Raw genomic sequence first — 13,027 nt, forward strand, 5'->3', positions numbered from 1 at the left:
ATTGTGACTTTTATTCCCTTTCTACTCCTCCCTTCCCCTCCTCGGTGGTTTAATATCAAGAATTGGCTTACCACTCCGGACGAGCTCGTCGAATAAATTTTTCTCGAATTCGATTACCCAAATTTATCCCCTAAAAGACCATTTCCCCGAATAATTTTCCCTAAAAATTTGATCTCGAAATGTAAGAATTTCCATCAATTTTAGTAACAAAACTTTTTGGTAGGATTGTGATATAAAACGAGTCTTCTTTGAAATTTTGACGAAGTATGATTTTTTTTGTAATTTTTTTTCAAACCAACAGTAAGACCTCGAGGTGAATTAAGACAAAAAAAACAGGTCTTCTTGGAATTTTCGCAAAAAAGCTGTACCTACTTACTTTTCTAGTACCTACATAAATTTGTCAACAAACTAAGCTCTTTGGCAGTTTCGACGAAACAAGGATTTATGGTAATTTTGGCCTTTGATGAACGAAGTAAAGGCAAACACGATTTGGTATTTTGATTTTTGCTTTTGCGACAAAACAGCAAAACTTCTTTGAAATTTAGACCAAAAAACAATTTTTTTCGGCAATTTCAGCAAAAAAACAAGACTTTTTGGCAATTTTGACACAACAAAAGTCTTTTTTACGATTTATACTAACAAGTAGATTTTTCAGCAAAAAAAACAGACTTTTTGGCAATTTTGACACAACAAAAGTCTTTTTTACAATTTTTACAAAAAAGTAGATTTTTCACAATTTTGGCCATTTTTTGGGCGGTTTGATTAATAACTGATTTCTTTGGCAATTCTGACCACAGAAAAATTTTATGCGACAAGAAAGCTTGACTTTCTGGAAATACGAGAAAGTAGTTACCAAAAAAAAATTTTCAGCACATTTTACCAGAACAAGACCAAGTAATTTTTATTTTAAAAAAAAAAACAGTCATTTTTCGTAATTTTGAAAAAAATGTAAGTAGACCTTTTCTACAGTTTTTACCACTTTCAATTTTGGCAAAAGAAGTAAGATTTTATGGCAGTTCTGAAAAGAAACGGAATTTCTTAGAAGTTTGACAAAAACAGCAGATTTTTTTGGGACATCGAAGCGAGAATTTCTGGACATTTTGATCCAAAATACAAAATAAAACTTTTAGGTAATATTGACGTAAAAAAATGATTCATTCTCTCCAATTTTGATGAAGCAAAATGATGTATTTGCAACAAGAAAAAGACAGGACTTTTTTTGGGATTTTGTAAAAAAAAGACTTTGTAACAAAAATCACAATCCTTTTTTCTACAACTATTTTTACCGAAAAACTGGATTTTATGCTATTTTAACTTTGAAAAAAGTATTTTTGATGAAAACCTGATTTAATTGCAATTTATACCTGCCAAAAAAACACGGTTTTCTGCAACAAAAAATCAATTTAAAACGTCCTAGAAATTTTGGTCGGAAAAAATCTTTTTTCAGAAATTTCGGTAAAAAAAACAAGACTTTTTGCAATTTTGATGAAAAAAATTTTTTGGAAATTTTGATAAAACTGAGATATTTTATACAATCTTTACATAAAATTAGAATTTTTCACAATCTTGTCCCAAAAAGGTGAATATTTTTGGTGGTTCGATAAAAAAAATGATTTTTTTTGCAATTTTGACAGAAAAATAAACAGTTTTTATGCAACAACAAAAACAAAGTTTTCTGGAAACTTGACCAATTTTTTTTTTTTAGTGATTTTGACAAAAACAAGTCCTGGTAATTGTTTGCAATTTTAAAAAAACATACATTTGTATCTATAGTTTTTACGAAAATGCACAATTTTTTGTAATTTTGGCAAATAAAGTGAGAGATTACCATTATTTTTGGCAATTTTAATAAGGAACAGATTTTTTTTTGAGATTGACAAATAACAGTTTTTTTTTTGACAACAAAAGCAAAGACCTTCTGGAATTTTTGCAAATTTAGCAAAAAAAGTAACTTTTTGATTTGAGACCTCCTGCGTCCTGCGATAAAAAAATGTAGGATTTCTTATACTAAAAATTTTGGTCAAAAAAAGTTACTTAATTCTGCAATTCTGCCAAGAAAATTTCTGGCATTTTTGATTTGAAAAATCATGCATTCTTCGTAATTTTGAAAAGAGAAAAATGCTAAATCATGCATTCTTCGTAATTTTGAAAAGAGAAAAATGCTCTTACTATGTCTACAAAAAAGTAGGATTTTCAAAATTTCTACAAAATGAAAATTGATGAGTAATTTTGGCGCAAACAGCAGATTATTGGTGACAAAAATGCAAGAACCTGAGAATTTTGAAAAAAAAATTTAAAATTTTGACCGAAAGATGTATCTTTATTTGCAATTTCGACACAAAAAACTGATTTTTTGAACAAAAGAGCAACAGTTGGATCAAGAATAAAGCGTTTTCTCCCTTGCAATTTCGGCAAAAAACCTCAAACTTTTTAGAAATTTGTTAAAAAATTATTTTTGGAAATTTTGATAGAACTGAGGCATTTTTCACGGTTTTTACAAGAGAATAAACTTTTGAGTATACAGTGGAAATCGCTTATAATGAGACCGGTTAGTACGAGATTTCGGATACAACGAGCAAAATGCTTGGTCCCGAGTACAACGCCATTTAAACATGTACAAAATGGTACCTGTTAGAACGAGCTCATTTATAACGAGGAATTCGGATAGTACGAGCTGAAATTCTTGAAATTTGGTTCATTTTATTGTTTTTTCTTCCGCTTATAACGAGTGTTCATGCAGAAAACATTCATTAAATCCCAAATTTCAGCTTTATAAATTAATTTGATAAAATTTTGAAATTCAGACACATTTTGTGGCATTTTTTTAAAGAACAGAACTTTCTGAAAAGTGCTGAAGGTTCTAAAACTGCTCAATACGAGTTGAAACCGTTTCCAATCTATTTTACAAGTCAAAAATAGTAATAAAATTGACATTTTTTTTGGCTACATGTGTTACGAGTATCATTTATAACGAGAAGCTCTTTATACTCGGTTATTACAAGATACTCGTTATAAATGCAATACCTTTTAGAACGAGAGACCGGATACAACGAGCAAAATGTCCGGTCCCTTCAATCTCGTTGTAAGCGATTTCCACTGTAGTTAGATAAAAAAACTATACAAGAAAGAAAAATATAATTAAAAAACTGATTCTATGAAAGTTTTACAGAAAGAGCAATTTTTTTACGACAATAAGTAAACCGTAAGTTTCTGAAAATTTCGATTCAAAAAAGGAATTTTCCCGCAATTTTGGCAAAAAGTATTATGTTTCAACCTATCTTAATTAACCACCTAATAACCGAATGCCCAAAATTCCAATCTGAAAGAAATCTTCTAATCCCAAACCCCACTCTTGAATCTCCACTGTCTGACAGTAATACTCAAAACCTTAGAATCCTTACCTTCCTGAAAGAAATCGATCTGTACAACAAAATCTAACTCCAAATTGTCTCCACGTCTCTAGCCAAACGGCTGTACACGGCGTGGTTAGGTAAATAAATTGAAAAAAAAAAAAAAAAAACAATTTTGAGAAAAAATGGGCCTTAATTGCAGAACTTGCAAAGTATGTATTATTTTTTGGTAATTTTTGCTACATAAGAAAAAAGTTATTGATTAAAAAAAAAAAATAGGCATTCTTTTTCCAGGAGAAAAAAAGTTTTGCAATCTTAACAAGAGAGTAGGATTTGTTGATGCAATTTCGATTTTAAAAAAGTAAGATTTTTGGCAACTTTAATCATGCAATTTGGACGTAAAAAACAGGATTTTTTCTTCAAATATTTGGCATAAAACAAGACTTTTGGCGATTTCAATTTTTTTTAAATCCTGGTTTTTTAGGAATTTTGGTTGACCAAAAATGGGCCCTCACTTGCAATTCTCGAATAAAAAAGCGATACGTTCTGGAAATTTTGACCAAAAAGAAAGTACACTGATTTTTTCGACAATTATAACACCCAAAATAGATTTTTCGGGGGGGGGGGATCGATACGTTATTGTTCTTGACAACTTTGGTAAAGCACGGGTTTTTTACAATTTTGGCAAAAGAAAAGACTTTTTGGGAAGTTTTTATTTTGGTAAAATATTGAATTTTTTTCCACTTCAGCACATTTGACATAGGTAATTACATAGGGTTCTCACTGATACATTTTCAACAGTTTTTACATAGTTTCAACACTTTTCCTACTTCTTCATGCATTTTTTCAAAATGTTACTGGTGGAATTTTATGTGTTTTTTTTGGTCATTTTCCATAGTTTATGGGTTGCTGATGAGGTTTTATTCGCATTGTATTGATTGAAATCAAGTTCCATTCGTAAATTTGTTTACACTTTGTTTTCTAAATTGACTCGGTTATATCTGCGTTCTTCCGCGTTTCAAAGTCAAATTAATTGATTCCCGAATAATTATCACTTTTAAATTACTTTTTCTAGTCTCGTCGAAAATCAATCCCTCGCCCTAATGCAATAAATTACCTACCTAGTATCTACAATGTAACTACTTCTAAATTATTATTCGAATAACAGTTCAACTCTTTCTGCGACAATCTGCAAATAAATTATACACGGTACTTAAATTCCCTTCGTCAAACGGATCCACACAAGACGACTAATTCGCGCTGCAAACGAGGAGAAAAAATATTGGTATTTATTTTGAAGGCGCCACTTACGCATTTAAAACGTAAAAAAAGTGTTTCCTATTCGATATTTGGTAGTATTTCAACATAGAAGAATAAATTAATTCTCAAGGAAACTTGGTCCAAGTCTACGTACCTCTCATCTTCATTATCATCATCATGCTCGCTATCGAATATTCAAATTACCAAACCACCAGGCGAATTATTAACATTAATATCTCTCTACAATGTATCGTACGAATCTTACCGCATTTCTCCTTCACTAAGTTCTATCTAGTCGTACTCGTCGTCTTCGTCATCGCAGCAGCAGCAGCAATGCTAAAATCACCAATTCTATTCCTCGCCTTAGCGCTGCGCAAACAAACGTACCTATATAATTATGTTAATATTAGTTACCTTTATCTTAAAACAATCGATTTGTTATTTGTATATGCAGAAAAACAGCCATGTTGGATGGATCAAGGTAAAAAATTGACCAACACTCGCGGTAATGCCAAAGATGCCAACAAAAATGCCAATGGTTTCACGCCGGAATGTTCGGCAGATGGTACATATGCCCCAATTCAATGTCACAAGTCCTTGGGTTACTGTTGGTGTGTAACGCCGAATGGCCGAAATATACCCGGCACCACTGTACTCAATAAGAAACCGGAATGTCCTAAGAGAGGTGAGTAGATCGTATTTCAGTAGGAGCCAAGAGAATTATGGAGTTTTTCTTCGTGATTGATTTGCAGCATGACTCGATGATGCGAATGTGTCATGTTTATGTTACAGGAAGGAAAGGACCTTCGTCTAAGAATAATTCCGAAGACGGTAAAAATTCCTCGAAAAAAGGTACGCTTTTGATATTAAATCAGATTCCAGTTTCGAGTTTCGAATGAATGATTTATTTCCATAATTCGTATTTTGCAGGCTGTGATCCCATCGATAGAGGCATTTTTACCAAAAATTTAGTCAGGATATTCAAAACCGAATACAACAGAGAAGTTTCATCTGTCAGACTCTTCTGTAAGTTGCCTTTTTGTTTTTATTTTTATCTACACGTACGATACCTCGAATCAATGATGTAATTGGCCAGTTATGAAAGAATATTGACCAATGATATTGTCAGAAATTGTCATCACTTGATCTGATTCTTGATTGCTTTACTTTATTGATGGTTAAGTTTTCAAAGTTTCCTTTCTGCTGCATTGGTTGTTGATGAGGTTGATCGAAGTGATTTAATACGTAAAAAATTCATCAGTCTGAGGCAAATGACCATTTCTGATCTACCCAATGAATTTTATTGAGAATTTATCCTGATTACTGAATTCTTGAAGCTTATTTCCCAAATTACAATAAAAGTGTAGACCTAGAATGTTTTTGAAATTTTTGTTAACAAAAAGTGAGACTTTTTTATGCAAATTCTAAACTAAGCATTATGACAAGAAAAAAAAGCTCTTTTCGGTTTGGGCAAAAAACGTTTGTTTTTTTTGGATAGTTAGAATAAACTGAAGAGAATTTTGATATAAAATGAGTGTTTTTTTTACATTGATAGAATTATTCACAACTGACCAAAAAATTTTTTTTGTTGCAATTTTGGCAAAAAACGTGAATTTTTGTGATTTTGATTGAAAAAATCTCATTTTTTTGGCAATTTTAATTTGATTAAAAATGAGTTTTTTTTACAAACTTTACAAAAAAGTAGAATTAGAACTTTTCACGATTTATGAGACATAAAAAGGTTCTTCTAGTACCTGATTTTGGCAAAAACTTAATTTTTAGGTTGTGATTTAAAAAAAAAAAAAAAAAAAAAAATTGAAAAAAAACATTTTGGGGTAAAAAAATGATATGGAAATTTGGCCCAAAATTAAAATGGGGGGGGGGCTTCCTGTAATTATGGCTCAAAAAACAAGACTTTCCCCATTTTTTTTACAATATGATAAGCCTTTTTTTTACAGTTTGAAGGCATAAAATTTTTCGCAATTTTGGGTAAAATACAATTTTTTGGTGGGGGGGGGGGCAAATCTGTTGAAAATTTTGACTAAAGAAACAGTGTTTTTTCTGCCATTTTTACACATGTAAAATAGAACTCACATTCTCCACGAACAAGTAGGATTTTTCGCAATTCAGCAACAACGTGGTATTTTTCGGTAATTTTGATAATTTTTTTTTTGCAATTTTGACAAAACGCAGATTTTTGACGACTTAAAAAAAGCTGGACTTTTTGAAAATTTTGAGCAATAAGAGGTTTCTTTTCTTTGCAATTTTGGCAAAAAAGGAGACTTTGACTATTTCAATTGAAAAGACAAGCTTTTTTGACAATTAATTACAGTTTTCAACTCACAGTTCTTACAGAAAAGTAGAATTTCTGATTTTTTGTTTACAATTTTTAGAGAAATATAAATGTTTTTGGGACAACACTTTCTAAAAATTTGGATCAAAAATTTGTTTTTGATATTTTGAGATTGAATAAGACATTTTGGCAGTTTTGATGGAAAAAACATAAATTTCTTTCAATTTGAACCAAAATGCCTTCATTTTACTATTTTCATCAAGAAAGTAGGACTATTTACAATTTTGAGAAACAAAATGCAGTTTTTTTACGACAAACTTCAAAAAAGCAAATCTTTGAAAATTATGATCAAAGTAAAGGTTTTTCTGCAAAAAAGGAATCTTATAATTTCCACAAAAAGGAGAGATTTTTTCTCTTGCCTTACTACCTATTTTGACAAAAAAGGGAACGTTTTTTTTTTCTTTCAATTTTTGCACAAAAAGCAGATTTTTTAGTGACAAAATAGCAAGACTTTCTATAAAAGTTTTTTTTTCTATTTTTTTTTTTGTTCTGAAACAAGACTTTTTGACAATCTTTTTTGGCATTTCTGACATGTCTCACAGTTTTTGCAAAAAAAAATAATTGTTCGCAATTTTCGCAGAAAAATCAAGATTCAAGATTTTTTTGGTAATTTTGATCAAAAACTGATTTTTGTTCGTACTTTTGACAGAAATATTTTTTTTTGCGACATAAAAGCAAAACTTTATTTATAGAAATTTTGACCGAAAAGTAGGAATTTTCACATTTTGGGAATTGGTAGTTTCAATAGAAAAAGAACTAGCTTTTTCAAAAAGCTGACAAAAATAAAAGTCAGATAGCTCTTAACAATAATTGTGAAAAAAGTAGCATTTTTCTGCATTTTGAAAAAATCTGAACTTTTGCCCATATCCATGTATTTGGGATAATGCGGTTCGAGAAATCGGAAAAATGCTTCAGGGGAACTAATTTGCTTTTTTGGGCGTTTTAACATTGTTTTGAACAAATTTTCGACTTTTTTTTCTACGTATTTAAAGTGTTTTCTCATAATCTTAATGTAGGTATTTGTAGCATTTTTTCATTCTTTTCTTGTCAATTTTTACCAATATTCTATCACTTTGCGGTGATTTTTGATCATCTTAATGCGTTATATCTGATAAGATCTGCAGCTTATGCCCCAGTTCTTTTGAACTGTCTGGACGTTCTTCAATTTTTCGATGCAATCCGATTTAATCAGGTCAGAAAGTTGATCGAATTCGATTTCAATATTCAATCAGATTTCCTTTATTGGATCTGATCCGGCTAGTTTGATCAGATCAGATCAGATCAGACAAGATCAGACACCCCCCCCCCGCCGTCCAATTCGATCTGACCAAATTCAAACAGATCAGAATTTTGGTCGGACTCGGAACAAGCAAATCTGTTTATCAAACCAGTCCAAATCGTATTCAATATTTTCCCCTCGAACTTACGAGCTAATAATCATCGTAAAATTATCCAACAATAATTCAACCACTCCATCTTCTTGTGATTTTCTGTTTTCAGCTGCTCCTGATAACGAAACCGGTTTAAGTCTAGACGCCAAAGCAGTTGGATGGAAATTCTCGAAATTAGACAAAGACAGAAATCACACGCTGACCAAGAACGAGTACAAAGATCTGAGAAAATTGGTCAAAAAGGTCGTAAGACCGAGAAGATGTTCCAGGGCATTCATTCGTCTATGCGACGTCGACCAGAATTCAATTATTACGAAACCAGAATGGACCAGTTGTTTGAGTATCGATAGCGACAACAACCACAGCAATCACAATAATAATAACAACAATGAAAACAATAATAACGATGATAATACGAATGGTAATCGTAAGTATAATGAAACATTTTCTCACTTAAACTTTCATCGTACATATGTATGGTACCCTATCCTATATAGCCAACTATAATAAGGCCACTGTCCGCTTCGTCAATATAAACTCGACAGCTTGTTTGTATTGTTTTCATCTCGCACACACACTCTCGCAGTACAAATACCTCATTCGCTTAATAAATTAGTCATATCAACTTCCTCGTTTAATGCACGTTTTTTTCTGTTTCTCTCTCTTCGTCTTTCTCTTTTTGTTTTTATCCGAATCAACGATGAAATATTTTTCAATGTTAACATAGTATTGTGTGTATACAGAAACATGTGTTACACTGGCGTCGCTCCTTCTCCTCCTCCCCGAATTCATATAATGACGCCGAACGTAATTTTAATTCTACATTCGTTAGTGCCGGAACTGAAATTGTTTTTAATTGATATTTTCCTGGCTCGTTTGGCATTTCTTCGGTAATATTTTTTAAAAATAACCATCGCAAATCATCTAGTAACTCACGTTCTTTCACCTAAGCAATCGAAGCACAGTGGCCTTAGAATTATTTCTTTTGAAAAATTTGTTACGTTTTGGAATGCAAGAGTTGCATTTCTGCCAAGTTTCGTATTATTCTTTACACTTGAGTGTGCAGGGCTCGTATTTGATCGATTTTTTTACATTTCAGCTCCTAAAGTTGATTAGATTTTTTAGCAAATTGTCAAAAATTCAATTTTTTTATACATCATGGAAAAGAAAAAAAAGTGATAATGATATCAGTGGGTTTAGGTACCTAAATGAATAATATTTTAAGAGATACAGTTACAAAGCCCTGTCATTTGATAAAGTAAGTTAGTCAAAAACTCGCTTTATGCCAAAAATTCCAGAAAATTGAGCCTTATGTCAAAATTGCCAAAACTTCTTGATTTTTTCACAGTAAAAAATGTTGCTTTTTAGTAAAAAATTCCATAAATTCTCAAGTATTTTCTTTAAAGTATCGTTTTTGCCAAAAATTCTCGATTTTTCGACAAAAATTGCGAAATGTGAATCCTAATTTTTTTGCTAAGAATGCCCAAGAAAATTTGCCCTTTGCTGGAAATATCCAGAATCCTGCTTTAAGCTAATAAAATGTATCAAAAATACTCTTTTTTTTCAAAAATTTACAAAACCTTTCGCTTTTTACAAAAATGGTCAAGGATTGTCACAATTTTTTTTTTTGAAGAAAATTCCAAAATGTCTCGCTTCTGATTTAAAATTCTCGCTTTCTCCACCAAAATTGCGAAAGAAAATAATACCTTTTTTGGACAGCAATTGCCATAAAAGTCCTGCTTCTCGCTAAAATTGTTAAAGCATTGCTTTATGCAAAAATTTTCAAAATTTTCGCTTTCTAGCAATTGAAAAAAAAAATCATTTTTTCCAAAAATTCCAAATTCTAGCGATTGCAAAAAAAAAAATGTCCAAAAATTCCAAAAATCCTCCTTTTTTTAGAAAAATTATTCAAACGATTACTTTTTTGACCTGAAATTGTCAAAGTCTTGCTTTCTGTCAAAAGTTTTCGTTTTTTCGAAAAATGTGAGGATTTTTTACTTTTTTCAGTAGATAGTATGTACTTAATATGGCTAAGTAATTGAAAAATTTAGTCTTTTTGGAAAAAATGCCAAGAAGTCTCACTGTTTGTCACCAAATGTGCCAAGTCCCTGTGCCAATTAGTTCGAATAAAAAAATTGTGACATTCCCAGACTAAAAAATTCTCAAGTTTTTTTTTCCAAAAATTAACCCAAAAGTATCACTTTTGCACAGAAATTTCCAAAAAATCTCACTTTTTAGACAAAAATTCAATTGTCAAAAATTCCTGCTTTCTAAGAAAAGTGGCCCATAATTGTCGTTTTTCATGCCAAAAACTCCAAAAAAAATTCTATTCTTTTCTCAAAATTGCCCAGAATTTCAATTTTTTGACCATAATTGGAGAAAAGAGTACTTTTTACATCAATTGCCAAAAAGTCCTGATTTTGTTACTGAAATCATCAAAAGTCATGCTTTTTGACAAAAAGTGATCACTCTCGCTTTCTAGCTAAAGTTGCTTAAGAATTTCACTTTTTTCCAAAAATTCCAAAGTCTCAAAAAAAAAAAAAAATTGTCCAAAAGTGAAGCTTTTTTGCCAAAAACTTGCCAAAAGAGACGTTCCTTTTGCTAATTGTTAAAAGTTTTGCTTTTTGTCAAAAAATCTTGGTTTTTCAAAAATTATTGAAATTTTTACCTTTTTTAGCGAAATGACTAAAAGTTGTCTTCTTGCAGAAAATTATAAAAAATCTCACTCTTTCAAAAATTGTTCACAGGTCTCGTTTGTTTTATTTTTTTTGGACGATTTTTTGGCCCCCAACTACATAATTTTTGGTCCAGCTTTTTACTCTTGCATTTTGCCATTTTACAAAATTAACGCAGTTTCAAAAATTCACAAAAGTTTTCTCTTTTCTGAAAAATATTGCTATTGATGTCGCTTTTTGCAGAAAATTCCAAAAAGTCCCACTTTTTATTCAAAGTCATCAAAAATTCTTGTTTTTTCGACCAAAATTACAGAAATGTATTTTTTTTCCAACTGCAATAGAGTCTCTCTATTCTTGAAGAATTTCACCTCTTTTCCAAAAATAGTTTCCTTTTTATAAGAAAATTTTCCAACAGTCTTAATTTTATTTTTTGCCGGAAATTTCTGAAAAACCCTTTTCTTTGGCTAAAATTGACAAGTCTTTCTTTTTGCCAGAAGTTGTCAGGAATTCTCACTTTTTCAAAAAAATGACAAAAATGGTTGCTCTTAAGTAAAATGGCTAATTTTTCCAAACAAAACAGTTTCACATTTTTCCAAAAACAGTCCCAAGTTTTGCTTTTTCAGCAGAAATTCCGAAAAATATGGTTTTTTTTGGGGGGGGGGCTTCAATTCAGTAACAAAAAAATGTCCTACTTTTTTCAAAAATAGTCAAGTCTTGCACTCATGAACTTCTGCTCTTTCTATTCTATAAAAATTCTCACTTTTCAGCAAAATTGCTAAAGTCTTATTTTTTCAAAAAAATACCACTTTTTGGCCAATAATTCTCAAAATACTTTGCATTTTTGCTAAAATTGTCAAATCAGTACTTTTTACCAAAAATTGTCCAAAAGTCTCACTTTTCATTCGTCAGAAATTGCCTTAAAGACTTTCCTTTTGTTAAAATTGTCAATTTCTCGCTTTTTTCTAAGTTTTTTTTTTTGCAAGAAATTGTAAAAGTTTTTATTTTGTTGCCAAAAATTTCCAAAAAAATTCGATTTTGTACCAAAAAGTTGCAAAATAGTCTAACTTTCTAAAATTGAAAACTAGAACATTTTTTCCATGTTTTCATTTGTCACTTTTTTGGGTTACCAAACTTACTTTTTGTTGAAAAAATTGAATACGAGCATTGAGTGTGTTAATTTTTCACTGAAATTGTTCACAGAAGAACAAGTCAGAACAACTACTGAAGAATCTACCGGTGAAGAAGACGATCAATCAGAAATTGAAGAAGTTGAGGCACACGATCCTCGTGACCCAGCTAGCAGTAAGTGCACGTAGTCTAGTCTGTTTTAATTCTGTCGATATCTTCAATGAAATTTTATTTATCTCATTTTTTTCCACCCAGTTTTGGAAGAAAGTGTGTTACCTTTGAACGAACATAACGCCAATGAAGACGACGACGATAACGATGGAGAAGGTAACTATTTATACGAGTTGTTATTTATTTTCCCATCCGAGCCTGAGAGGTTCTCTAATCAACGTACAATAATTTACAAATTATCTTCGTAGCTCAAGATTGCTTATCTGAAAGGAAATCTGCCATGGAAGAGTATAGTCATGGAAATATGGGTCTTTTCATACCAGATTGTACTCCGGAAGGACTATATAAAAAAGTTCAATGTTTCTTATCGACAGGTGAATAATTATTTCCCATTGTTTTAAAAAATAACTGCCTATATTATTGGATGTTTTACGACTTGTATCAATTTGTTTTTATTCTTCGTCAGGATATTGTTGGTGTGTTTCCGAAGATAGTGGTCGAACAATACCGGGAACTTCTTCTAAAAATTCCCATCCTAATTGTGATAATATTCGAAGTCTACCTCCTCCAATGAAAGGTAGGTAATCACCAACGTATTCACGGGGTATAGAATAGGCAACTTATCCAACATTCGATCCAATATCACGTATTATTCGTGAAGTCTGTACATATTTTTACCACGTTTCGTATCTTTTTCTT

At 31.1% G+C, this 13,027-nt stretch overlaps 1 protein-coding gene across 2 annotated transcripts in view; it reads left to right on the forward strand.

The window, feature by feature from the left end:
- magu (SPARC related modular calcium binding-like protein magu) overlaps positions 1–13,027 on the forward strand; it is a 30,488-nt gene that overhangs the window by 16,377 nt on the left and 1,084 nt on the right. For both annotated transcript variants that reach the window (XM_065370325.1, XM_065370326.1), the window contains exons 3-10: positions 5,065–5,295; positions 5,403–5,462; positions 5,541–5,636; positions 8,464–8,781; positions 12,230–12,331; positions 12,413–12,484; positions 12,577–12,702; positions 12,795–12,905. In XM_065370325.1, the coding sequence (XP_065226397.1) occupies positions 5,065–5,295; positions 5,403–5,462; positions 5,541–5,636; positions 8,464–8,781; positions 12,230–12,331; positions 12,413–12,484; positions 12,577–12,702; positions 12,795–12,905 (1,116 nt within the window). The remainder of the gene's footprint in view (positions 1–5,064; positions 5,296–5,402; positions 5,463–5,540; positions 5,637–8,463; positions 8,782–12,229; positions 12,332–12,412; positions 12,485–12,576; positions 12,703–12,794; positions 12,906–13,027) is intronic.

Source organism: Planococcus citri, chromosome 1 (assembly GCF_950023065.1).
Source record: "Planococcus citri chromosome 1, ihPlaCitr1.1, whole genome shotgun sequence".
NCBI lineage: Eukaryota > Metazoa > Arthropoda > Insecta > Hemiptera > Pseudococcidae > Planococcus > Planococcus citri.